The following is a 27981-nucleotide window of genomic DNA, read 5'->3' as shown; positions in this document are numbered from 1 at the left end:
CGTAGGCCTAACAGGAATTTGGCTGAGCAATGGAGGTTAATATGTTCTTTTGTCCACATGATGTAGGCCTATGTATCGCTGTTGCACTCGAAATAAACTGGAATGTTTCATTCGTCCTCCTTTTTAATCGTCCCGGTTAGGCTACCTACTTTGGATCGGTCGGAGTTTAATGTCGACATGGCGACTTTAAAGTCAACTTGTCGAGTTTAATCTCGTCATGGCAAAAATATCCTGTGGCCCTAATACTCCGTCGTAGGTTTTGCCACCAGCGGAGCTAGTTGATCAAACTTTTGGCAACTTAAAACAAGCTTAACTCTAGTTGCGCTGTTCGCCAACAGCAGCATTCATCTTTGTTTTCAAGTAGCAGGAAATTCACACGGAACCGTCGCAACTCTGCTGTCTCTTGCTTTCAGTGTTTTTTCCAGGTAGTGTACAAGTGAAGGGATAGACAAAAAAAAGTAAGTAAGCAAAGTAAGCGCAAGTATTTTGTAGAATTGTGAAAATACAAAAATACAGTATTTTATTTTGATTCATTTTTGGCTGCTGTATTTTGTAGCTTATTTGGATACATTTTTAAGGTGGTTAAAAACATCACACATTCAAACAACACACACACACAAACAAAACACTGCTGAGACACACGTCAATAAAGGTTACATTACTAATTTAACCTTTGCAGCAGGTAACCTGTCATCACAATCACCAAGGGGAGTCATATTGTTGACAAACTCATATGATATCAGTTGATATGATAAGTGCAGCAACACATTACATCATGTAGAGTGAGGGTTTGTTTGCCAACACCTTTAATTGCCAGGAGTCCTTGGGGATATCAGGGGTACCAGTAGAGCTCATCCCCAATTACAGGTGTGAAACATGTCAAACGTCTGCTAAAGCTAATTACCTACAACCCTAGGAAAGCATTCATGGGTCAAGATTCATCTTTATGTTTTTATGGGCATAATGGCCTACACTGTAAAAAAGGAAAAGCCAGGGCTGTCCAATTTATCCATATTGCATTACAATTACATGAAACTAGTTTTGAATGGAACATTATTGTGTTCAAATAGTAATTCCAATCAAGCAATCCATTTTTCTAATTGAATCACATAGAGTATGCATAAAAGGAGAAGAGGGTTTGTCACAGTTACTAAACCACAAAACATGTTAAACAAGCTCATGTTTTTCCTTCAAACACATTGTTATTACGTTGAACTGGCATGTTTTGCCACAGCAATGAATTTATCCAACAGAATTCTGTAAGATCAAGTGCCTAAGTACTGTACCAATGAGGCAAATTAACACATGGGATGCCTTAGTGCAGTGTTTTTCAAAGTGTGGTCCGGGGACCACTGCTTGTCCGCAAGCTATCCCAAGTGGTCCGCGAGCAGACGTGGTAAAATATAATATAGATGAGTTGTTTGCAATATTGAACCAACTTGTAAATCTAAACAGTTCTGCAAAGACAATAAGCAAGGTGGTTCAGTGAGTAGGCATAGTGTTATTATACTGTTGAAGTAGGTCTACTCTTTTTTTTAGCTAGGTGGTTCGTGAGGTTTTTTTAATTGGTTAAGTGGTCCTTGGTCTGAAAAAGTTTGAGAAACACTGCCTTAGTTAGTGTCACCAATTTTCATTTATGTTTACATGAGCCTGCAAGAACACTGAGATAATCATGCAGCTAACAGTGTTTTCACATGGGTTTTCTTAAAGAGGGTTATGCTTAGAGACCAGTAGAGTTTGGAGCTGAGTTGTATCTTGTGCTTTGAGATTTTTGGGGGGTTGGGTTGATGATGATGCTGAGGATAATGATGTGGCTGATGATGAGGAGGAGGATACATGTTTTTGATGAACATAGCAAGCTGTTATATTTTATTCCTTTATATATAATCAATCAATTAGGCCTGATCAACAGAGAGCCTGCCGAGCTCGAAAGACCATTTCTTTACCTGGGTCATGCTTTTCATAATACTAGTAATATTATCTGACTTGTGTCTGAGTAGCACCTCTCCACGGTTTGCTCCTCTTTAACCACAACCATCTTGAGGCCTTTTCTTCTGCCTCTTTGCAGTGTCTAATGGCCTTCCTTTTGTAGGCACCTATGATGTCTAGGAGATGGTATGCCCTCAATGGGCGGCACCATGTCCTCCACCTCGTCTGCCAGGTCAGCATACCTGGCTTGCTTCCTCTCTATCACCTCTTCCATCCGGTCCTGCCAGAGGACTGTGAGCTCCAGAATTACCTGTCTTGCTGTTATTGACTGGAGCACTATGTCTGCCCTTTGGTGCGGTCTGGGCTTCTCTCCTGCCTCAACAAAGGGCATGGTCTGTCTAGCTGGTTTCTGGGCAGCAGCTGAGAATGTGCTCCAGGGTCCCAACCCCAGAACACAAGGACCAAGGAGGAGTCACTGCTTTACCCCTGGTTGGACGGAGTTGGAGGCACAAATGCTGATATCATAACATATAATCAGTAGCTTAATACTTTTTATTATTGCTTTGTGATGATCATGATTATCTTATTGGTAGATTATGAGAACAGTTTCCTTTATAATGATATTAGTACAAAATGATAATACACACACTGAAAGGTTACGTTAAATATTAGGAACCAGGGAGAGAGGAATCATCCATTGGGCTCATATGGGCTTTAAAGAACATCTTTTCATCCAGTGACTCTGTGACCCTGCAAGACGAAACCAGAGTGCTCACATGAACGACCATAAACTAAGCTTTCCAACGATATGTATATCGAGGGTATTGCAAAAAGTATCGCTAAGATCCAAAGCATGGTTCTTCCGTCACAATACGCCAGAAGAGGGGAAAATCACGTTTTTAAGTAAATTGTCACGCTAATGTGTTGAATCTTCACCTAAATAAAGTCAGGGTTTAACAGTCAAAATATATGTTTTTTTCCGTTACATTTGTGCACAATATGAAAGTGTAGACTGTATACTGTCGAATTATGCGAAAACATTAAATTCAACATTTTAACCTGTATGTTTATCGTGGATTTTCTCAAAATAGCACTGTGCGCAAAGCGACTGGTTTTGTTTTGCCTTGTCTTCACCAAAAATTTATAAATAACAAATTGGTATAATGTTTTTAAACAAGCTGCATTTGTGAGTATTTGCCTTAACCATAGCAGATTTATAAAATATTAATGAAGCATCAAGAAACATTAAAGGTGTACCGTCACACCGGTGTGACAAGAATGTTAGAAAATTAACATTCTAGAATATCTGGGTTCATTGAATTCAACATAGAATTTTAGAACCTTGAATTGCTGTATTTTATGTTAGAATGTTCAAAAACTCAGACCTTTAAGGGTTAAAAGAGGCCAGTGAGTAGATGTACATGCATATGGCCATGGTCCCTTTCTTCACAGGTCTAACATGACTTCTCTGATCCTCTCTCTCTACCCAGACTAATCATCAGCAGGGAAAAAGAGTAGGTCCGTCGGGATCAGTACCTTTCTGACACCCTTAATAATGATAATTTAAGAAAGGCCAAAAGAGATTTGTTTTCACACTCAGGAATACACACAAACACATCTGCTGAACATGGCTGCATGCACAGGTGATGCAATTTTCAAATGCATTTGTATGTGTGAAGAATAATTAACAGACTAGCGCCTTGATGATGGCCACTGAGATGAGTCAGATCAAAACATGATGCAATTATTAGAGTTATGTATGCTCACACACACACACACTTTTTGTATTGGTTTTATTTAGGGTCTTGAAATATTATAAAAATATTATAAAAAGACATTATAGAATTCATCTGATATACAATAGAAATTCAAAATTAATGGATCATTTTGCAGTTATATCTAGAATCATCTTCCATTCCATGTAAATCTAATCCAAGTTTAACTGTGAAAATGTATCTTCCCTAAAACCTGCTGAAGATCAGAGATAAAGTCAACGACGGAGGTTACTGACATAAACATGTCATAAACATGTTACATACTGTAATGCTACATACAATAAAGACTACCTTGTTATAAATAAGTCATGGTGGTCAGTGTTCAGGGATACTGCTGAATCATGTGACCATTATCATTATGCAGGACAGATCATAACCATGATCTAATCATGAACTATGTATGAGTCCAATTGATACAAAATACCAAATGTGTTGCAAGCTTAAATGTACATTTCATTCCATCAAAATTACGTTAGGGTAAGCCATGGTCCGTAAGTTAGCACTCCGGACCTGTAACCGGAGGGCCGCTGTTGTAGCAGGCAGCTCACTGCGCCGGGATTAGTGTGTGCTTCACCTCACTGTGTGTTCACTGTGTGCCGAGTGTGTTTCACTAATTCACGGACTGGGATAAATGCAGAGACCAAATTTCCCTCACGGGATCAAAAGAGTGTATATACTTATACTACTTATACGTTTCATATACTTAAAATGACGTCAAAGTGAATTTCCATTTGTCTCTCTAATTGAGGATAATTTTGATCCTCTAAATGTCAGTTTTATTTAGCTATAATAAACTTGTATGACCACGTTAAAACAATACATATTTGTTGTTGATGAAGTTTAAAAAGCTCATACACTGTTAAAATATGTTCCTGCTGAAATGCCTTCCTGTTTCACTGAAATGCTCTCACACAAACTTTTCAGAATATATCCTCTCACATATGTAACCTGCGTTGTGTTGAACCTGCGCGATTCAGCCCTGCACACGCCCGGACTCGAACCCGCGAACAGCAGCACCTCGGATCGGGAGGCGAGCGCGCTAACAATTGTGCCAATAGCCCGATGTTTTAACTTCCAATGGAATGGGCATTTTTGTGTCTAGACCAGGTCTTGTGAAGCCGTGTGCAAAAGTAGATCAAAATAAAATGAAAAATGAGTCATTTAGACCATTATTTGCTAAGGTATGCTCATGCGTTTTGTAAAATGCCCAATGGAAACTCCCCATAGGACTTTTGGCCAAAATGCATACTGACAATAAAAGCCTTACTGTGTGGTTTCTGGACTATTTGGATTGTTTGTCAGAGGTTCTGATGGAATGACTACACTATGGAATAATTTTAAAAGAATTACAGAAATGTCTTTGCACTTTCTTTGTTGGTTCAATGGGTGTGGATAAGATGGATTATACATCTGCACAACAAATATTGGATAAAACAATGGATAAAAATATGGATTCCTGTGACTATTTCAATACCCAATTTGCTGCATCTATCTTATTGATAAGGATACACACTGCAGCTAGAAGGTAGGGAAGCACCGGGGGGGAGGAGGGCAATTTGATACAATTTAATTGAGACATAGTAAAATTAATCTGACAATGTAAAGCACTATACAGATTGTACATGAAAAAGGTTGTCATATATGGATTCCCAAGTGTCCAAGCTTTCAAATGGTGTATAACATTACTATGCTACATAGCAATATGGTGCAATTGATTTATAATGTTGGGGGAGAGGGTGGTGGGTGTGTTGTGGAGGGCACACTGTTTCATAACAAGTGTTATCCTGCAGCCTACTTACAGATTGTGGCATTGTGCTAGTTAGTTTGTTTAACCAACCAATAAAGTTGTGTTGTGTGAATAGTGTTCACACTACATGTTAAACTGTAGCCTACCCTATAGGCACAGGCTACTTCAGATCAGGTCACTGAACGTTTCTTAAAGACATGTCAATCAACACTGATTTTGTCTCTGAGCAAGATCAGTATAGCAAAGATCAGTAAGGTTTTGCACCTACGTCATAATGTCATGTGACCGTTTGTTTACAACTAGAGTGGTAGGCAAGAATGGTAGGCAAGGCACTGCAGAGAGTGGTAGGCAAGCCTACAACAGTCGGGTTGCATAGGCTACACATAGTTACAAATAGCTTCAAAATTGAAATATTAATATCAAATATTGACTGGGATGCCGACCACTTGTGTAGGCCCTAACAGTTGGTTTTACAATAAGAAGCAAAAAGGCGACGAACGACCGTTTAGCCTACCTATCCTCGTGGTTGTGGAGGATGATCGTTAGCAGCTGTGAAGTCTTTTATTCTCAAGATAGCCTAATGGTGTAGCCTACTGTCTACGAAGACGTAGGCTAAAATACAACTATCTACAGTCATCCTAAAATGAATTGCCAGAGATAGGCTATGAAGGGGAAAAGTGCAGCATTTTAAACATGGCAAGATTATTTTTACCGGAACAGTTTGTTCTAATTTGTCTCGTGAAATTCGTGCTTGTGGACATCAATCACCTATCTTCTGTCCTTCTATTTCAAGTTATCATGAGTGTCATTTGATTATATAATCACAACAAATGCTAATAAATGAAAACAGAATAGGCTTATGTGCTATAGGCTAACGTTACAGGTCACTTAGGCTAACTCCCATATGTCAAAATAAACTGATTTGATCCTAATTGTTTAGCGATCAAACACAACTTAACACAGCAACCCCAAACACCACTGTTGAACCTAGGCTACTGCTTCAGTCATGTAAGATTTTGTGTCAGCTTTCAGAAGGAAGACATGTTCCTTTCTGGTCAAATTTCACAGCTTCTAAGAAAGTCTATCGTCTTCGTGTAAACCGAGTTTTGAACAGAGAAAAAAAGTTAGGCTACCATTAGGCTACATGCAGGTTCTCCCATAATGACAGGCTATCAAATATTGAACAACGTTTCATCGTTTATAACGTTTCATCGGGATAACGTTTCATCACCTTTATTGATGCCTGAAATGTTGACATTGCTGAAATACAGAGATGTAGCCTACTGAGAGGCAGCTGCAGACAACGATGTTCAATGGGTTCAACTTGTCCCTTGCCTACCAGCTGGATGTAAACAAAGCTATAGAACCTAGAATACGTCACATGAAAAACGTTAATAGCAAAGGCTAATGTGAATAATTAAAGAGTTAAATGTGAATAATTAAAGAGTTAAACGTTTTGCACAGCCCAGTTTAGGAGACATTTAACTCTTTTGGTTATTCACATTAGCCTTTGCTATAGCCTACTGATAAGGTCTGTATTTGCTTCACCTTTTGCCGATCTAGACCAAGTAGGCACGTAACCTATTCATCAAATTAACTCGTTGTGTCTATATTTCTGTCTCATATCGCTAACCAGTGGTGGAATGTAACGAAGTACAAATACTTCGTTACTGTACTTAAGTAAATTTTCCACATATTTACTTAAGTAAAATGCATAGTGCATACTTTTGACTTTTACTTCGTTACATTTTACAGCAATGATCTGTACTTTTACTCAGCTACATTTCTACAACACCATCGTTCCTTTTTACGATACATTTTATGATCCGTTTTTTTTTTTCTCTCTGACAAACACGTTTGCAACCAAAGATTCTGGAGCGCTACGTGCATTCTTAGAAACATAAGCTTTTAGTCTCGACCAGGCAAAGCGTGAGCTTGTAGCCATCTGCATTTGGTAGGCTATATTCACCAGACCCATGGCTACACTGTACATGCAACTGTGTTCTGTGCCTTTCTCTGTCTGTTATCTGCAGCGTTAGGGCCTCCTCTCCGATGAGATTGCTATCCGCGGATCAGCGAAGTTACAGTCTATGCCCATGCTTCTGTCACACGTCTGATCATTTGCGGCACAAATGAATGGTAGCCTAGAGTATTAATGAACCGGTGGCCGGAAAAAACGTAACATTTTCCAGATTAGGAAATATTGCTTAATTGTGTGTGATCAAATAAAGATGCATAGCCTACAATTGGGGGGTAGTAATGTGAGCGCTCATTCAATGTCTATGCGTCTGCGCAAGTGAAACTGAACCTAATCATAAAGACACCTTTCTCAGCAACTTTTCTGTTCAATCAGCATAATTGGCATTACGATCCACCCGACGTTTCCCTTGTCTACCCCGTTAAACTTCAGGCTCTCGTGTTTTGCTGAATGATATTACTCAGCAGATCACCCTAGTAACCAGAATTACAGTCTTGTAGGTCAGAATGTAAACTGGGCCACAGATGGCAAGCACAATTGCATTAGCTTAAAACTATCTAGTTGAGTATAACCTAAAACTAGCTTAATTAAAATGCCACAGCCCATACTGATTTTTCCTTTTAGAATATAGATATTAAGAGAATAAATCATTATGCAAATACTTTTACTTTTAATACTTAAAGTACATTTAAAAGCAGGTACTTTTTACTTTTACTTAAGTAGGGTTGTCATTGTGGTACTTTTACTTTTACTAAAGTAAATATGTCTCTGTGTATTTGTACTTTTACTTAAGTACTGAGTTTCAGTAGGCTACTTCCTCCACCACTGTCGCTAACTTTAACAACATAAAAACAAAACCGCCAATGCTACGTTGCTACACTAATCTCAACGTCTTTTGCTAACAGAAGCTGAAAGTTTCAACTAGCCCACCTGTGACATCTCTAGGCACCTCTCCTCGCCGTGCTCACATTCCAGCTGACATTTCAGACGCATCTAGGCCTATCTGCGCTCACAAAAGGAGGCTATACCTGCGCGAGCGTTCTGTTCACGTTGCCTCTGCAGCAACAAGCTTCCACTGATGTTTAGTAAACGCACATAGCCTACACTGTAAAAAATTTACCGTAAAATTTACAGTAACTTACTGGCAACAATTGGCCAGTAAGTTACTGTGAATTCGTTTTACAGTAAAGCTACTGTACTTCCATTTACAGTATTTTTTGTATTTACTGTAAAAAAAACTACTGTGAAATTTACAGTAACTTACTGGCCAACTGTTGCCAGTAAGTTACTGTGAATTCATTTTACAGTAAAGGTACTGTACTTCCATTTACAGTAACTTACTGGCCAACTGTGAATTCATTTTACAGTAAAGGTACTGTACTTCCATTTACAGTAACTTACTGGCCAATTGTTGCCAGTAAGTTACTGTGAATTCATTTTACAGTAAATGTACTGTACTTCCATTTACAGTAACTTACTGGCCAATTGTTGCCAGTAAGTTACTGTGAATTCATTTTACAGTAAAGGTACTGTACTTCCATTTACAGTATAGTATGCATTTGCTGTAAAATACAACACAATTAAACACTGATTTTATTGTATTTACAGTATTGATTGTTTTACTGTAGAAGAAATATAAATTACATACTGTGATTTCAATTGTATTTACAGAATTTAAATACTGTATCACTAGCCATCTTTAATAGAATCAACCATATTCTAAAATATTTAAATTAACTGCAAAAAAGCAAGAAAATTGTTAACAGTTATTTATTTAACAATAGGAACAAGACAAGGTATGATATAATATGTAATAGTATATGCAATATTATGTGTATAATATAATAATACATGCACCTAATAATATAATTTAATACTACATACACCTAATACATACTCAATGTATTGGCCTATTATGTATGATATAATATATAGTATGTAATATTAATAATACATAAAATTAATAATAATAATAATACCTAATAATATAATATAATATAATAATACATACACCTAATACATATAATATAATAATACATACAATTCTCAATGTATTGGCCTATTATAGGTATGATATAATAGTATATGTATATTATATTGAATAATATAGACTAATATAATAATACATAGTGTATAATATAATATATGTGTATAATATAATATATAATATATGTATAATATAATATGTGTATAATATAATATAATATAATGATATATAGGCCTAATACAGTTGTCAGTACAGTTCTCAACCTCAACAGTGGAACAGTGGGTTGGTGCTTAGATGGGTGGTCCTCACCAGGTACAACATAATAAAACATTGAACAGTAAAATATAACATTTAGAACATTCAAATAAAATAACAAATAGAAAATGTACATGAAACCTTATGAAACCTTGCATGCCCTGACCAGAATCAGTTGGAACCCTGAAATTAAAGAAGAAAACACATTAATAATTATATTGATTACAATTACTTTGTACTGCGCCACATGTGATGAGGCACAGCAGCACAATGATATCATGCAGCACCTGAAAACAGTCCCTACAGGTTAACTTCCAGCAACAAGGTTGAGCTGCAGCAGACGAATCGGTTAGTGACTGGATTATTACGCCTGAATGAGAGTATAGTTCCATGTCAAATCAGCCTAGAAAATCGCTACATTTGATTTTTCGTTGGTCTTGTTACACTTTCTAACTTGAGGAGACAAGTTCTAAATAGGAAAATGCGTAGAGGTTGGCAGGTCTGTTATTATTATTAAAGCTATTATCAGAACCTCACCTTCATCTAGTCAAGCAAGTAGAACTCTGTGAAATCCCTAATAAATGAGAGGACACTGGGGTTCATGTATGTAGTTTTCCTCTTCACCACCCTCCCAGTCATCTTGCTGATCTGCTCCTTGGCAGTGCACTTGGATGAGTCAGGATTGATCCTGACTAAAAACCTATGAACAGTATAGGAGTGGGACAATATGTAAATGTTAATGCATAACTGTAAGAGTAATGAGCAAAGTAGAATCATACATGAAGGCCAGCTGACAGGCATTTCACATCACAACAGGAGTTAGACAAGGCTGTACTGTTTACTTTCTCCATACTATTCCGCTAAGCGGTCAACTGGATCATGCGGCAAGCCACTGACAATAGGTGCCCAATGGACCCTGTTTACACAACTGGACGACCTAGACTTTGCAGATGATATCACATTACTATCCCAAAACCACCAACAAATGCAAGAGAAATTGAGAGAGGCAGACCAGAATGCACCTCAGACAGGTCTCCACATTAGCACACAGAAGACCAAAAGTGCTCAAGGGTAACATCACACTCAAGACCAAACTACAGCTATTCAATTCAAGCATGAGAAAAAACATACTGCTCTACAGATCTGAGATGTGGAAAACAACAAGGAACCTCCTGAACAAGCTACATGTCTTCACCAACCACTGCTTCAAACATATTTTTAACATCAGATGGCCTGAAAAATGGATTGGGCACATATTGCATAAATCAAACTCTGGAACTCCCTCCCCCAACCTCTTTATGACTAAATCAAACTCTGGAACTCCCTCCCCCAACCTCTTCTTTTCTTCAAAACACATCAAAACCTTTTTGTTTAATGATCACTTCTCCTCCACACCCAACACAGCTCTATAGCTCTCTTGTGTTTCCGACTCAAGTGTGAGGCTAATGATGAGCGGACACGAAAATGTTTTACACAGTTAACATAAGGGCATGATCCTTTTGTGCCATCTTTAATGTGCCTATGGAGATGTTCACGTAAGCTTGAAAAATCTGACACAAAACTACAGCCATTAACATTGCAAGCTCCATCAACTCCATTGATTTGCCTTACACGTCTAGAGCTAGCTCTCTTGTGAAAACGGTACATGTGGCTTTGAACGGCGCTACGTGTCACAAAAGTGGCAAAGCATTCTGCTACACCACATGGAAATCTATAGTTAGCTAAATGTCTATGTAAATTCACATGCCGGACAAATATAGAAATGGAAGCGGTGGTGAAGCTGCAGTGTTTGCATGAGTAATTCATTGTAGTAATTCATGTATACTCCTAAGTAGCTGGATACCTGTGGCTCAGGCACACCACAGCCTGACAGAGGTGGCACAGAAAACTTGTTTTGCTCGTAGTAATGGTAAAGGTACTCACATTATTTTCTGGAAGTCCACAGATGATCCGCGAGTCCAGAGGGCAAAGGTGGGGGGGGGGGGGGGGGATGGGTCTTCTCCCGCCTAGAAGCTATAAGCTAACGTTACCTCCCGTTTAGCAACTGTTGTGGAGAGCTTAGGAGCTACCTCGTTTTCCCTCTCAAGTCAAGTAAAGTCAACTCAAGTCAAGTCAAGGCAAAAAGTGAGGCAAAGACGGGGGGAAAACACAGGATAAAGCCTTGCGTAAATAAACCTAAATACTTCTGACAATTCACGGAGCTTTTCTGTCAACTACTCACTACGGAGTCAGAATTCCAAGTGATGGTTTCGCGGTTTTTCCCAAAGATTCCAGAGCTTTTCTGCGGTTTGCGATGACGTGACTAGTTCTACACACAAAAACAGAGCCTTATAAGGCTCTGAAAAAAACATATTTTTGCCAAGACGAGATTAAAGTCGACATATTGAACTCGACATTTCGAGAATAATGTTGAAATATCATGTCGACTTTAATCTCGACGTGTCGACATTAAACTCAACATTTTGAGAATAACGTTGACATTTCATCTTGATATCCATCATAACTAGTTTGGAGAGAGAACGACTGGTTAAGGGTAGCAACTGAGACGATTGAAAAATGAGGACGAATGAAACATTCCAGTTTCCTTCGAGTGCAATGATAGACAGACATCATTTGGACAAACATAGAATATATTAAAACCGCCCATGTCGCAGTATTGCGACAAGCGTCATTAATGAATAAAACCAGTCTATGAAACAGACGATAGACGCGAGTACAGTGTAAAATCTCATTTGTACTCTTGACCACTAGTTGGCAGACACCCAGAGCTTCGATTCAAGCTCAACCTTTTTTTCCCCAAAGTTTTCAGGAAGCACCAGAGAATGCGAAAAACACGCGAGAAACACACGAAGAAGACGCGTAAGCGATGCGGGCCATAGTTTTGCACAAATTGAAGCAGAAATACACCAAATGTTGAAAAAAAAATTCACGAGTGATGAAGTCTTGGATCTGTTATTCACCTATTCTGATTCTGAAGGAGAATATCTGCCTTTTGGAGAATATGATCGATCGTCTATTGACTGCAGTCACGGTGCATCTGTGAATTGAGGTTCGTCTTTGCGACAGTGTCCACTAAGCATACAATGCTTATTACCCTCTGCCCAACATAGCTGGAGGTGCCAGTGGCAATAGTGATGATAGTGTCCGATATGGACGTGGTATAGACAGCAGGGGTTGTAAAAATAGGGCTCTGAAGAACTACAAAGTCACCCACGATATGGAACTGATTTGACCAGGCTACTTTATTTATTGTATAGTAGCATAGGGTTTGTGATTAGTAGCCTAATACTTTACTATTGTTGGTTTACATGTGACTGTCTTCCTGTTCATTTTTTATGTCGGTGAAATGACAAAAAAGAAAGAAAAACTGCTCAAATATGTTCAACATCTAGTATTTACTGAAATGTACATAATTCCCGGTGGTTACCATCCAGTGACGCCATAATATGCTAATTAGATGAGTAAATTTACCCCCTTTATAAACTTCTGTTCATACTCAATGATTTTCACATTTACAGTATTATCTCTGACCACTTGCAAGCCATGGCCAAAAAATCCATTTTTTTTAACCCTGGCGGCTAAAGGGTAACCTCCGTCTATGGAGCGACGAATAAAGCTGTCCTCCCGGCCAGGCAACCCCATGTCTAAGTAAATGCACACATATCTGTGTTTATGCTATATTTTTATGCAGGTGAAACATGGAAAAGCAGTTTTAGAAAAAAAAAAAAAAGAGTTCTGCCATGCCATATGGCCACGTGACTGGGTCATGAAGGGCACTTATTGGATGTATGGTGGCCTTACCCACTTAAAAACAGAGTGAAATAACATTTTGTGGCCTACAATAGAAACATATAATTGGAAACATGTATTATTCTAGCTATATAAATGGCATAATGCATTTATGGATACAATTTTGTCCAAAGCGACATACACAAAACAATATAATAGCCTATTTAAATTTAACAGGGAACAAATGAAAATGTTGGTCAGACTATAATAAGGAGAATAGCAATATTAAATGCCATGCCAATTCAATCAATAGCCTATAATGGAATAAACAATGAAAATGAGGGGGCGGGGGCAATAATAAGCAATAATGTCCATTCAATCAATAACATAAAAACAATAGCATGGCAGCCTAATTGCATGTGCATCATTATGAGTAAAAATAAAGATAATATAAGAAAAAAAAGGAAAATACAGTAGTTTACTTTACTTTTTACAGTACTATAGTGGCGGTGTTGTGATTTATTTACAGTAATGCTTTGACTACTGTGATTTCTACAGTAACACTTGGACTACTGTGTTTTTGTCTTGTGTTCAAGGTTTTACTGTAAATTTTACAACAGCTTACTGTAAAAAACATATACAGTACCGTTACTGTGAAATCTACTGTAAATTACTGTAGATTTCACAGCCATTTTTTACAGTGTGTAGATGGCTGTGGTTAGTGATGTGATGCTGTTAATAGGGAGTTTTATAGTTAGCGCAAATCCTATATGTTATTATTTATTTAGCGTACCTATAAGGCTTTTTTACCTTATCAAAAGTGAGGGGGACGACGGCTGTCTCTTCAGCACTGTGTGAGACATATCCCCCACGTCCCCCGTGCCTCCTGCGCCCCTGGTTATAGCCTACATGTGTAAATCAAGGTAACTAAGTTACTGTATCTTTTATGACTCAGTTAAGTTGGCTATAGGTCACTGAAATAACACTGACTTGGCATGAAGCTTGTTCACTTTATTGGTTTATGTTAATTTTTTGTAAATTACAAAGTAGGTTCTGGTGTAATAAACTACTTTTGCAAAAAAAAAGTAACTTGCTACATTTCGTCTTGAGGAAGCATTGTGTAGTTAAGCTTCATGAAGCGCACAAACTGCAAATGTATTAAGCTAGCTATGGGGTTAAATTTGTTTCAATAATATTTGTAAATATGCAGAGGGTGATTGACAAGTATTTCTTGATTTGCATGCATGTTTTGATATCCACAAATAAAAAAAATCCCATTTGTAACTTGTATATTGATTTTAACAAATATAGATGTGTATTTGTAAATAATATGGGAGAGAAATTTGAAAATTAGAAGAATACAAGAAGAGATATTGGCACACTGTGTCTAAAGCTCCCAGTTTAATGGTGGATGGTGATACACAACGTTTTGACCACTCAGGTCTTCGTCAGGTGTTGAAAATTGCCTTTGGATTTTTTTTATTTGTGGATATCAAAACATGCATGCAAATCAAGAAATATTTGTGGACCATCGCTTCTAGGCCTACTGGATTACAAAATCTTTGTACAGGTAAATTACGTGGCCTTTGACACAAAGAATGTCTCAAAAATATGTAACTGTGGAAAGCGAGGAATGCGTGTGCTGGTACCCACAAATGTGGAATCAAATTTCACAAAGGCATTTTTCAGTTTTAAAAATGGCATATTATTTACAAATACACATTTATATTTGTAAAATCAATATCGAAGTTACACATGGAATTTTTTTGTTTTGCGGATATCAAAACACGCATGCAAATCAAGAAATACTTTATACCCTTGAAACAAATTTAAAGGAGAATTCCGGTGTGATATTGACCTAAAGTGTATCGAAACATGATACCGAGTGTGAACGTATGTCTCATAGCCCATCTCGGCTTGTCCCCTGCACTCCAAAATCTGGCGCTAGTTAGCCGATGCTACCAACATCTTTTTCAATAGTGGTGCTTCGGCATCGGGCTAGCCATGCAAATAAATCACTGTTTTACACCCATTTACGAGGCTCAATGTATCTCCACACTTCATTGGTAGACTTCCTAGGGCCCTGACATTTAAAACGAGACATTGAGAACTTTGAAAAAGCACTGGTAGTTTACTTACAAGACGATTTATACAGACAGTATCTTCACGAAGTTTAACGTTTGCAGCCATCTTGAATTTAGTCACGATAAGTCGAGCAACGAGTAAGAATGAACAGCTATGATAAGGGATCAGATTCCAAAAATAATTCAGTGGAAATGCATGGATTCCAGTTGCTGCTATTGGAAGAAACTGAAATCCATGCATTTCCACTGAATTATTTTTGGAATCTGATCCCTTATCATACCTGTTCATTCTTACTCGTTGCTCGACTTATCGTGACTAAATTCAAGATGGCTGCAAACGTTAAACTTCGTGAAGATACTGTCTGTATAAATCGTCTTGTAAGTAAACTACCAGTGCTTTTTCAAAGTTCTCAATGTCTCGTTTTAAATGTCAGGGCCCTAGGAAGTCTACCAATGAAGTGTGGAGATACATTGAGCCTCATAAATGGGTGTAAAACAGTGATTTATTCGCATGGCTAGCCCGATGCCGAAGCACCACTACTGAAAAAGTTGTTGGTAGCATCGGCTAACTAGCGCCAGATTTTGGAGTGCAGGGGACAAGTCGAGATGGGCTATGAGACATACGTTCACACTCGGTATCATGTTTCAATACACTTTAGGTCAATATCACACCGGAATTCTCCTTTAACCCCATAGTTAGCTAACTAGCTAACACTAGCTTAAAAAGCTATACAAGTGGTTGGCAGTAGCTAGGGCAATACATCTATGCAACTAGATGTACCGCAGAGCGGTACAAAATATGACCACCGCCCAGTGCAGCACATTTTTTCCACAAAAATAAGTCTACACTGAAAGGTATATATGATTCTAACTGTCTCACTGAATTGCATTATGCACACTCAATTTTCACTGGTATCTGCTAGACAAAGTACCAAAACATGATTAGTTCATAGATTTCACATGTAAAATACATTTTATACAACCCCACCCCCATCTTGCCTGTTCATAATTCTAAGTTCACTAGTTCGCCCTTCTATATGATTGCTTCAGCTAGACTAGAATGTATGGGAGAAGTGCGTGTTTGGCAAGGTAGCTGTCCGTGGTCCTGGAGTGCCTGGAGCGGATATCGCGATAGAGCGATGACCGCTTGCACCCCCCTGTGTAAGGAGGATGAGTAACAGGGCAATTGGTGAAATGGAGGAGTAGGGGGAGGAGGGGGGATGATTTCGCGAACGTCGGAGCGTGTGACGTATGGAAAAGGAGGTCGGCTTAAATAGGCCTACCCTGCGGCGGCAGTGGGTGAGTTAATTGCTGTCAATCATCCCGAAGGCTCCACCCGAACTTTGTTTATAAAACATCATTTCACTAGTTCGCCCTTCTATATGATTGCTTCAGCTAGACTAGAATGTATGGGAGAAGTGCGTGTTTGGCAAGGTAGCTGTCCGTGGTCCTGGAGTGCCTGGAGCGGATATCGCGATAGAGCGATGACCGCTTGCACCCCAAAAGATCACAGAGAAAGGCCGCTACCAACTACATAAGTGCTTGCTGAGCGAGTCGTAAATCCGCTAGATTGGAGCGGATGTAAGACTGGTAGGCATCCGAGGACCAACGGCCCAGTATTTTAATTTGTTGCTCCGATAAGCCGTTGAGCGCAGCTGTTGTGGCAGCTCCTATCCTGAAGGAGTGTGCGGAGTAGCGATCCGCGGGAAAACCAGATTTGACTAGAATGGTTTTTAAGAGTGTCTGGAATCTGTGGCGAGTGATGGGTAGCCCTTCGTCTGACACGAAGGGCGGGCTAGTAGACGAAGCTTGAGCTGACCGATATGAGATGTAGTGAGATAGTTATTGGAAAGGCTGAAGATCTGAGGCGGAGTTAAATGGATATGGAGTGTCCTTTCGGGACTGATCGGTTTTACTCTGTTTGATGGTAAATCGAATGGTGTCTTGGTCTAGCTGCTCTAGATCTGCGATGCACGGGTGGACATCGGGAACGAAGAGAGACGAAGGGCATGTAAACTCGCTACATCTCAGCAGCCCAAAAAGGCCAGTAGAAACATAACGGAGATGGTGGAATCGGAATGCGGTGACATGAACCCTTTGCGAAGGGTAGCGAGGCAGGTGGCGAGAATGCTTGAGGTAATGGGAAGGCGGGAGTCTTGGGGGACTGGATGTTGCCTACGGATACCTTTAATTAACAAGCCTATCCTGGTGTCGGAGAAGGGGCATTCGGAGCCGTGGGGGCGTTTGTAGAAGAAATGAATGCCAGCTAGGTAGACTCTAATGGAAGAAACTTTGATCCCGAGTGAAGTGTGGGCGTAGGTGATGATGATATGGTGACTGCATCGAAACTGGTAAATGGTAGTGAGTGCTTTGCGTGGAACTGTTTGAAGCACGACCAAGCAGTCCAGTAGGACTGCATGGTCCTGGGTGCGAGGGCATGAAGGGCTTGGTCGGCTGTGATGGGCTGAAGATAGCTGAGGGGGTGGTTTATGGGAAGATGGTCTCCGAAAAGCTGGGGAGTGGAGTAGGGTACGGGTCCGCCTCTGGAGCCGAGCTTCTGAATCTCTGGAATTTAAGACGAGAGAGAGAGTCAGCAATTCCATTGTGGCAACCGGGGACGTGCGCGGCTCTTATAATAAGCTGGTAGCTGGCTGCTATCCAGATTAGACGCCTAATAAGAGGGGAAAGCGCAGGCGATTTTGAGCTCGAGTTATTAATGACGTGCACTACGGCTTCGTTGTCGCTGTGGATTATCACACTCTTGGAGGTCCGCTCATTCCCCCAGGTAGGGCCGTGATGGCTACGGGGTAGAGTTCGAACACGGCTGACGATTCGTTTCCAGTTGTTAGCTCTCTGAACTCTAGTGGCCACGGGGATGCAAACCAGCGCCCTTGAAAAAGCCTCCGAAGCCTGTTGAGGGGGCTGCGTCGGTGTACAACTGGAGCTCTTCTGGAGATGATTGGCAGTCGTCGTAGAACATGCACAGACCATTCCATTCGTCTAAAACATCCTCCAGAGTTTGATATCGGCCAGACACTGGGCATCTAGAGATACGACGTCTTCGAGAGATGGGGTTGCTGAGCGCGGTTTAGGAGATGCGAGAATGAGGAATGAGTTGACTAGTGGACACTCGACCGCGCCGTGACTGGGGCTATTGCAGAGGGGACGAGATGGCTTAAGTCCTAGGAAAACGCGGTTATGGAGCTCCATGTCGAGCGCGCCCCAGTAGGGGTTTTAGTTCCAGAGGCCGACTCTGGCAGCGCATTTTGCTGAAAACAGCCGGTGGTAGCCTACGTATGAAAATGAGCTCCACCGTAGGATACGGCTAGGCCGGCGATGATGGCCGGGTAGTCATTTAGCTTAGTCATCTGCGTCGACTGGAGAACACGAAACAGACGACTTCTGTGTAGTTGGCAAAAGCTATGGTGAACTCGGGAAATGACAGGGTTTTTTGATGCTGGGCCAGAATTTTTTTTTTTTTTTTTTTAGAGAAAAACCAGTTCGCCGCAAACTAGATCCCGGTTATGAGAGGGAATAGGAAGGGAGGGAAGAATGGTAGAAAGGTCTACGTCTGCACCTGACAAGATGAGGTTCCTGGTGGACGCTGTGACGGGTGGTGGTTCGAATGCTGCAGCGTGAGGAGGCGGTGGCAGGGCCTGTGCTGTGGCTAAAGAATAGTTTTGCTGCCGGAACGGGACGTCGTGGTCCGAAGCACTCGCGGAGTGCTGATGACCCGCTGCTGCGGGCTGGTCTAGCGCGGAGCCGGGGAAGAGATGGGAAGGGAGAAAAGGGGGGAGGGAGGGAGCGGTCGCTGACGCGACCGGAAGGGGAGCAACCTGGGACAGGGTCGCGGGAAGTGGGACGGGGAAGGAAAGAGGGTTAGGGGGGAGTAGCGACGCTGTCGCTATCGGCGCCGACTAAGACCAGGTGCTCGCTAACTCCTAAGAGAGATGGGGAGCTAGTGAGGTGACTCTTCGAGCTGACGCTTCGTGAGTTGAGGCGTGCTGTACAGACGTGGCTCCCGGGATGGAAAGGGGAGGGGGAGAGGGGGGAGGGAGGGAGCAGTCGTCGGAACGACTGGAGGTGGGGCAGGCCTGGACCGAGTCCTGGCTAGGGGAGGTGGATGGGGGAGGGAAAGAAGGAGTGGGGGGGGGAGTAGCGACGCTGTCGCTACCGGGGCCGTCTGGAAAAGTGGGGCTGGACCCGGAAATACGGCGGAGATGCGGCGGGAATGGGCCTGAGCCGCTGACGTGGCAGTGGCTGTGGCTGAAGCAGCGGAATGATACGCTCTGAAGCGTGTGGTGCCGGAAAGTGCTGTCGGCGTGCCCGGTTCGCGAGGTGGCTGGTGGTGTGTGCTTCGTCCGGCTGAATGGCCGGCGGAAGGAACCGCGTCGGGATGCCAGAAGGAGCAGCTTGCTTCCTGGTCTGGGGAGGAAAACAAAGTGAGGGAGCGGGAGGGCGAAAAGACCGGGTTATCCGACTGCGTTAGAAGGCGGAGGAGATGGAACTTCCTATCCGACATGCGGCATCGCGATGCCGCGGGAATGGAGAGTGCTGCGGATGCGAGCCACTGTCCAGTGGGTAGGGTCAACGCCTTTCTGGCGCTGGGTGGATTTCCAGTTCCATGAGAGCTGTCTTGTCAATGCGAACGATACGCAGACTGAATGATTTCGCGAACGTCGGAGCGTGTGACGTATGGAAAAGGAGGTCGGCTTAAATAGGCCTACCCTGCGGCGGCAGTGGGTGAGTTAATTGCTGTCAATCATCCCGAAGGCTCCACCCGAACTTTGTTTATAAAACATCATAAATTCCTGAATTGTGTGCATGTACATGTTTATGTTTATGTGTGAGTGGGTGTGTGTGTGCCTATGTATGTGCCTGTGTGTGTGCATGTGCATGCATGCGTACTAGGGTTGTGCCGATGGATGATATCATCGTCCATCGTGATGGTTGACAGGCATCACGATGGAAAGCAACCATCGTGATGCCACGCCCCCACATGCCAGTCACTAATTCCTGCTGTAACAGGCTAAAACATAAAATGAAATTGAGCCTTAAAGGCTGTCAACCAAACAGTTATCACGTATTAGTCTACCATCTTGTAAAATAAAAGACTTATTAATCTACCCTCTTATTCAAATAATTCCTGACTGTGACGTGAATGTGTAGCCTAATTGTCTTTTTGTAGCTTACATGTCTCGCAGGCCTATAGCCTACATTGGACATAATAGGTAGCCTAATGTTTTAGCAGAAAATATAGATTTATTATTGTTAGGCTACGACTAGGACATTCTAGCTAAAATATGTTTGCAAGGCTACAGCGAGCGCCAAATGCGTCCTTCTCCACTGTGTTAAAATAAACCATTTCTTTCGTTAATTATAGGATCAGAAGGTAGCCTATTTGTCTTTCACTGTAAGGCTTGTATTGTACATGCATTCAGCAAAAGTCCCAGACAGCAGCAGAGTGGTAATCGGGATTCGTTATTTGTAAAAGTGTTTTTACTTCGCCCTCCTATAAATAGCCTGGACTGCACGATCGCAGCCCTTTACTTTCACTTCCCGCCGCCCTCATATCAGCATAGACGGTAGCCTGATAACGTGGGATGCTGCATAGTACTAAGATTTTAAATGAGTGACCACGATAGTAGTCTTAAGTAGCTTTTTTGCTGGGCCCAGCGAAGGCTGGCAATGTGTAATATTCCGCTGGTTGGTGCACACGCAAGTGTTCAGATTGATTGTCTATCCGTCTTTCACAACAATTTTCTTGGAGCAGATCTTCCACACAACTTCGGTAGCCTGGTCAGTATGTCTCTCTTAGCTGTCCACTTTCATCAGGCCGTATAGCCTATATAATATATTTTTTATTTTTGTATGTAGAACATTATAAATGTATTTCTGTACAGACATACCTAGGCTATAGGCTAATTAATTAGTGTTTACCATACTAACCCCCCCCCCCCCCCACACGATATCATCGTCCATCACAATGTTTTACTGTACACATCGTCAAATGCCAATTTAGGCGACATCGCCCAACCCTAATGCGTACATATGTCTACTGTGTGAGTATGTGTCATACGTATGATTACTGTGAATGTATGTGTGTGCGTGTGTATCTGTTTATGCACATGTGTGCATATGGAATGGGTTTACATGACCCCTGGAGGCAAACATACACAAAAAATTGGTCATCCTAGGCCCTACGGTTCTCAAGATATTCACAGAAAACTCTGTTGGTGTACGGTCACTAAATGTACACATAAATTAATTTATTGTATGGCCCCTCTATGAACGAAAGGGTGTCATAATAATCCTACACTTTCAAGTTCGTGCAGTTTTGACCATGTCAGGCAGAGATATTGTGATTAAAACACCTATTTTTTTGCTTTTTAATTTTTAACTAGGTGGTGCTATACATGAAATAAGTGGTAATGGGATGGGTTGACATGGCCCCTTAAGACCAATATACAAAAAAAAGGTGGTCCTCCTAGGCCCTACGGTTCTCGAGATATACACAGAAACTGTGTCCAGCCACCTACAGGCCAGTTGGTGTACAGTAACATAAATTAATTTATTGAATGGCCCCCATGAACGGAATTCCATGAAACTTGGCGTGCATTCAGAGGGTGTCATAATGATCCTGTACTTCCAATTTCGTGCAGTTTTGATCATGTTAGGTCACAGATACCTGCGATTACAACACCTCATTTTTACTTTTTTGTTTTTAACTAGGTGCCGCTATATATGAATGGTTATGGAATGGGTTGACATGGCCCCTTAAGATCAACATACAAAAAAAGGTGGTCCTCATAAACCCTACGGGGAAAAAAAATGTGAAAAAAAACCTATATGACATCCGCTTCGCTGAGGTCATAATTTCCCCTGGGGATCAATAAAGTATCTATCTATCTAATAACTAGTGGCTAGCAGTTAAGGGACTTCAGTTAACTTAATATACTGTTGCGAGTTTAAACATCCACTTAAACTAATGTCAGTAATGATATTCAGCTAGTTGTAATTTCAAAAAAATTACACTTCTCCATTTAAAATGTTACCTTAGCCAGCAGGCTAGTTAACTTACCAGCAATTAAGCAGTAAGTGGTAGCCGCAATTTTCTGGCGGCGACACTGACAAGATACAATGTCCGCCCCTACAGACTTTTGTCCTAGTGTCCCTGCTAGCATCACTGTAAGATCTAAAATTAGCAACACCAAGAGAGGGAGATATATGCAGCAAGAAATTACCTTCGCTCTTAGTGAGGGAGAGCTTGCTTTTCCATTACCTCCAATACTCCACAATCAGATCTCTCACAACAGCAATAGTTCAAAATGGACATGTAAATGTTAATCTGTCAAAAATGTATTATTATTATTATTTCATGAAATGCATTTAATTCAGCAAAATGAATTTGATTGTTGTGAGTAAACTGAACATGACATTATACCCCAACAACACAAACAAAGATTTTCAGGTGTCACCTTCTACTCTCCTTTTCTATACCTTTGGAGTTACACTTGTCGTCTTGACCGTCTGTGGAAACATGCTTGTGATCATCTCTATCTCACACTTCAAGCAGCTCCACACACCAACAAACTTCTTAATTATTTCTCTCTCAACAGCTGATCTGATTGTTGGCACAGCTGATGTGCCATTTCTGTTGGTGTTCAATAATCCAGGCTTGCCCATTGATACAACCCTTTATTACGTAGCCTTCATGTGTTATGCATATGTTACATTTCTGTCTATTTACAATGTGGCCTTAATTTCCCTGGATCGGTTTTATGCTTTGAGCAACCCATTTCAGTACTCAAAGAAAGTCACAGTCAAAGTCATTTCTATTGTAATTTGCTCAATGTGGTTTATTTCATTTATGTATAACCTGGCTTTTGTTTATTTCACTGTAATAAGCACAGATGAGCTTGGGATCTGGGCAAACATAGACTTTATAGTCTCTTTCCTCTTACCATGTTGTGTCATCATTATTCTGTACACCAAGATATTTGTTATTGCTAGAAAACATGCCATAAGCATTAGGTGCACCAGAGAACAACACATTTCAGGTACTACAAAGTATAGAGAGACTTCTTTTCCTAGAGAACATTCAGAGAGGAAAGCTGCCATGAAACTTGGGATTCTTGTCATTGTGTTTGTCATGTGTTTATTGCCATATTTTATAATTAGTCAGTTAAGTACCATTGTTCCAGCTACAATGGTTGTTCACGTTAGAGGTGCAACTGTGACTATATTACAACTGAACTCTGCAATTAATCCAATAATTTATGCTCTCCTCTACCCCTGGTTTAGAAGATGTGCAAAGCTCATCCTCACATTAAGGATTTTCCGTCGTGACTCCTCTCTCAGCAATGTACTTACAAAAACTGGGCCACAGTGAAATATCTGAAATATTCAGCTCCTCTCAATGTATGTCGTTTTGATTATATGTAATAATGCACATGAGTAACATTTCAGTAGGCCTAAGGCTGAAGGATATTTATTATCTTTTAATGCATAACAATGGTCAGAGAAAGAGAACATTAGTGAAAGTGACCGCCCCAACATCAACTGTCAAAAACTTACACTCCCAAAGACTTCCATTATTTTTTATCATTCATAGAAACTCTCATGCATTGACTATGAAGCACAGCATGTTCTGGCCAACTCTGATTGTATGCCTCCTTGTAATCTATAAATAACTATGAATGTTATCTACTTATGTTAAATCTCGAATTGATCCGTACAGTAATGGGCAGCCGTCTGATTATAGTACTGTACATTCATGTCAATTTAAAGTATCTGCACAGCAGTGTTTTTGACTGAGGCCCACTTTAATGAAATGCAATTCGGTGAAATTGACAGCCTTAGCCTAACCAGCTTTGTTTTGCCAGTCAGGTCTAGTTTAGCAGAAACTTGGCTTATGCATGGGGTTAGTGCTGGGCGGTATACCGGTTCACACCGTATACCGGTGTATATTTTCGTTATGATATGAATTTTTAATATACCGGCATACCGGTGTATTTGATTACACAACGTTTGGAACGCTGCGCCGCGCGACAGTGTTTCAGACAGGACTTTTTTCACACGCACGCATGCATGGTGCGACTGTGAGGCGTAGTGAGGGTAAACACAAAACACCTTAAGTTTTTCCCCTGAAGTATGACCCTTAAGGCTTAATTTCTCCTTAGGTAAGGGGTTTATTTAAGGGTGTTGCACAGAATACCTTAAATTGTTTCTTTAGTTAAGGAAAAACGTTAAGGGATACTGCATTGAAAGGGATTTACCGTCACAAAAATTCTATTGAGATTGTTCAACAGCTGTAACTAGCTGGCTAGTAGGCCCTAGGTGATGTCGTTAGTTAGCAACCCACCGAACACAGTGAAGTTTAATGATCTTATCATTCATCTCACCTTAAGAATATTCGCTGACATTATCCAGGTAGCAAGTAAAGCATGTTATTAGGGGTTTGCACGGCGTGTCATCCGATCTGGACATCGCCATATTGGAGATACTCGCCTCATTAGAAAGCATTAGGCACTGAAGTACTGTAAATCCCTAACATCGTCAAGGAAAATGGTTAATTATTGCCTTGTTTTAGGTTGTACCAATAGGTCAGACTGAGAAAAACATCTGGTGTAGGTATCGACTTCCAAAAGTTATTAAAGAACCAGGGAGAAGGGACAATAATGCCAGAGGAAGGGGGGCGCTTGTGGTTGAACTTGGTACTTCGTCTCCCTCACCCAAGTCATATGGATCTGCGCTGCCAATAATCCGTAATTTCTCGAAATATCGCGCCTTTTCTTGTGGTCCAAGTCCTGCCCTATATGCCTTTGCATCTTAGACGCATTTTGATGAGCTTTTCTGTTGTTCAGACACGGCTACAATCACGTAAGATATCCAAAGTGCATAATACTCCATTGTACTTCATTCACCGAGTCTGCCACTATGGCCGCGCGTGTTGGGTTACCATAGTTACCGGCCAGAACGTGACGTCGGTGCAAACCCCTAATAGACATGAACTGAGCAATACTAGCTGGCTAGTCAGAAATGATCCTGTCATCAGTGCACCAAAACAAACTTTTTTGTTAATGTTTTGCCTAGCTAACCGAACCGAAGCTCATGGCAGGCTAACAAGACATCCACATGAAGTTAACGTTAGCCTACCACTAACGTCATGTAAACCACACAATAACAATAAGGCATGTTTCTGATAGGCCTATTTGACAGAGTAAGCATATTAGCAGAGAGGCTTTATTTTAAATTGTATAATTTTCAAAAAAGTATAATTATTCAGGGCCTAAATTTCACTGCGGGATTGCGGGTATTGCGCATAATTTGGTCAAATCCCGCAACTCTAGCCATCATAATGCGAGAAATTCCCGCATACACTTTACAGCCTGTCTGATGACGTTATTCTAATCTGTGGCGTGAATGCGGGACTATTGACCAGACGGATCAACTAGCCTACCGAGTTGAATTGAACAGACGCAGACATACACAAACACAAACACACACACACACAGAACCACTTTGCGCTTGCCGCCCCCTCCCCTCCAATTGTCCTCACTCTCTCCGCTACGACCACGAAGACGTTCATTGAAAGTATCGTTCAGTGGTTGATACAACCTTTACGTCATGCAAACATGTACCGCTAGCTAAAACGTAAGCCTACTTGCATATATGATATGTGAAGTTTCACCCGATAAGAGGAAAGCATGTGAATCCGATTCCAACAGCGCAAACCGCAATGCGAGTCATGCAGTTAGCAATCCGCAGGATCCCACAGGTAGCGACAATGTTACACGGGAAACAGCCCAAAGACAAGTTCCAGCCTAACTGGCTCAAAATACATCCTTGGCTCGATTTTCACGACGGTGTAATCAGCTGTTCAGATTGCAAAATGTATGGCCCTGTGCCTTTTACCAGCCGATGTTACTGTACAAATGTTGTCAAGTTAGATAGTTGTCAACATGTTGTTCTCAAGTTATAGCCTACACAAGATTAAAAGTTGAATTCTAAGGGCAGTTTGGTTCTTTTCTTTTTTCAAATGAAAAGCTAAGACACATGAGAGAAAGTTAAAAAAAATAGACCTATAGAAAAATAGAGACCTAGAGAATTGTAATTATAGTACAGAGAATCCCTTAAATTGGTGTGGGTGCCCAAAGAAAATACCTGATAAAGGCAACCCCCCCCCCCAAATTCTGTAAATCCCCCCTACATGAAGAACCTAAGGGGGGAATTCCCCCCCCCCCATTTTGGAAAATTAAATATAAGCCCTGATTATTGCAAGTTGCACTACTTTTTGTATTGGTTTTATACAAGATGTTTGTGAAATTTGCACAGTACAAGTTCTGTATTTTGACTGCAATTGTCTGCATTCTGATTAGATTCTTCATTAGAATCATGAGTGGCTCTTTGTAAACAGCATCATTTTATGGGGCCATGCAAAACTGCATTACCACTAGTGTGGAGTTATTCAGATAGATAGATAGATAGATAGATACTTTATTGATCCCCAGGGGAAATTCAAGATTCAATTCTACATCATGACAGTAAAATAGACCATCCTTAGTCAATGTACTGCAGCAATTCCCCTCTCTCAACCTGTAGAAAATGCTGTGAACATCTGATAATGCATGAAAAAAAAATACCGTCATATACCGTGAAACCGTAAGAATTTTGAAAAATACCGTGATATACATTTTTGGTCATACCGCCCAGCACTACATGGGGTTTTATGATAAAACCAGACATCTTGTAAGATACACTCTCTTCCTGTTCCCTGTTCCCACGCCTGTGCCCTTTGGTTCTTTGGGCTATATCTTGCACTTTAGCGCAATTGACTTCGCGCAAATCGCTTTGTGGGCGGATCTTGGGCGCTGTTTCTATTTTACCGGTGGGATCATGACTGTTGCGCCCAACGAAAAATCTAAAATGGGGTGGTCTGAAGTAGCTACATTAATCATGGGTGTGGTTTGGGCATAACGTGCAATAAACCAATCAGAGCGTCATCTCACATTCCCTTTAACAACAGGCACGCTTGTTCCATAGCGGATTGCTATTATGATGGCGGAATTGCCAGGCGCAGCCAGGAACGGTTCACAGTTCTATAGTCAGTTGGGAACAGTTTGCTATTGATTTTTCCTCTTGACAAAATGTAATACAGAAATGTCACTTTCCGATGTTTTGGGATCACTCTCACTGAATCACGAGGTTATGAATGCATGGTGATATGTTTGCAATGTAATCTACCTCACTATAGAGTATAGACAATGCAGATCTGTCAGATAAGCTCTCCTCTCCCGTGCTGCTGCTGGGGCATTTGGGTTAAATGGCATTGGCATGCAGTTCAACTTCACGTCTCATTAAGTCCTCTAATATTTCCTAATTTATGTCATCAACACATCCGTGATTCGTGGAAATGTGTACGCTAAATTTATACCTATTTTTTCACATCGGACACCACACTGATTTCCCTCGTGTAGCAATATTTGTCCTTGTAG

The 27981-nt window shown here is 41.0% G+C and overlaps 1 protein-coding gene and 1 long non-coding RNA gene across 2 annotated transcripts; one reads left to right on the top strand and one right to left on the bottom strand.

Moving 5' to 3' along the window:
• Positions 1–9533: 9533 nt before the first annotated feature.
• LOC121711814 lies at positions 9534–12021 on the bottom strand. The gene is made up of 3 exons (XR_006032450.1): positions 11595–12021; positions 10209–10371; positions 9534–9854 (listed from the first exon to the last, which is right to left on the bottom strand). It is a non-coding gene; the product is annotated as an uncharacterized LOC121711814 (long non-coding RNA).
• Positions 12022–22916: 10895 nt separating this feature from the next.
• Positions 22917–23876, top strand: LOC121711984 (trace amine-associated receptor 7e-like). Its single transcript, XM_042095887.1, has one exon. It carries the CDS (start codon positions 22917–22919, stop codon positions 23874–23876), a length of 960 nt encoding a protein of 319 aa, XP_041951821.1.
• Positions 23877–27981: the final 4105 nt, after the last annotated feature.

Source organism: Alosa sapidissima, chromosome 6 (assembly GCF_018492685.1).
Source record: "Alosa sapidissima isolate fAloSap1 chromosome 6, fAloSap1.pri, whole genome shotgun sequence".
Taxonomy (NCBI): domain Eukaryota; kingdom Metazoa; phylum Chordata; class Actinopteri; order Clupeiformes; family Clupeidae; genus Alosa; species Alosa sapidissima.
The sequence above is the reverse complement of the archived record's forward strand: the minus strand, read 5'-3'. Positions and strand labels throughout refer to the sequence as shown.

Excerpts from the sequence above, each read along its gene's own strand:
- LOC121711984 (XM_042095887.1), top strand. The coding sequence starts at position 22,917 with ATGACATTATACCCCAACAACACAAACAAAGATTTTCAGGTGTCACCT.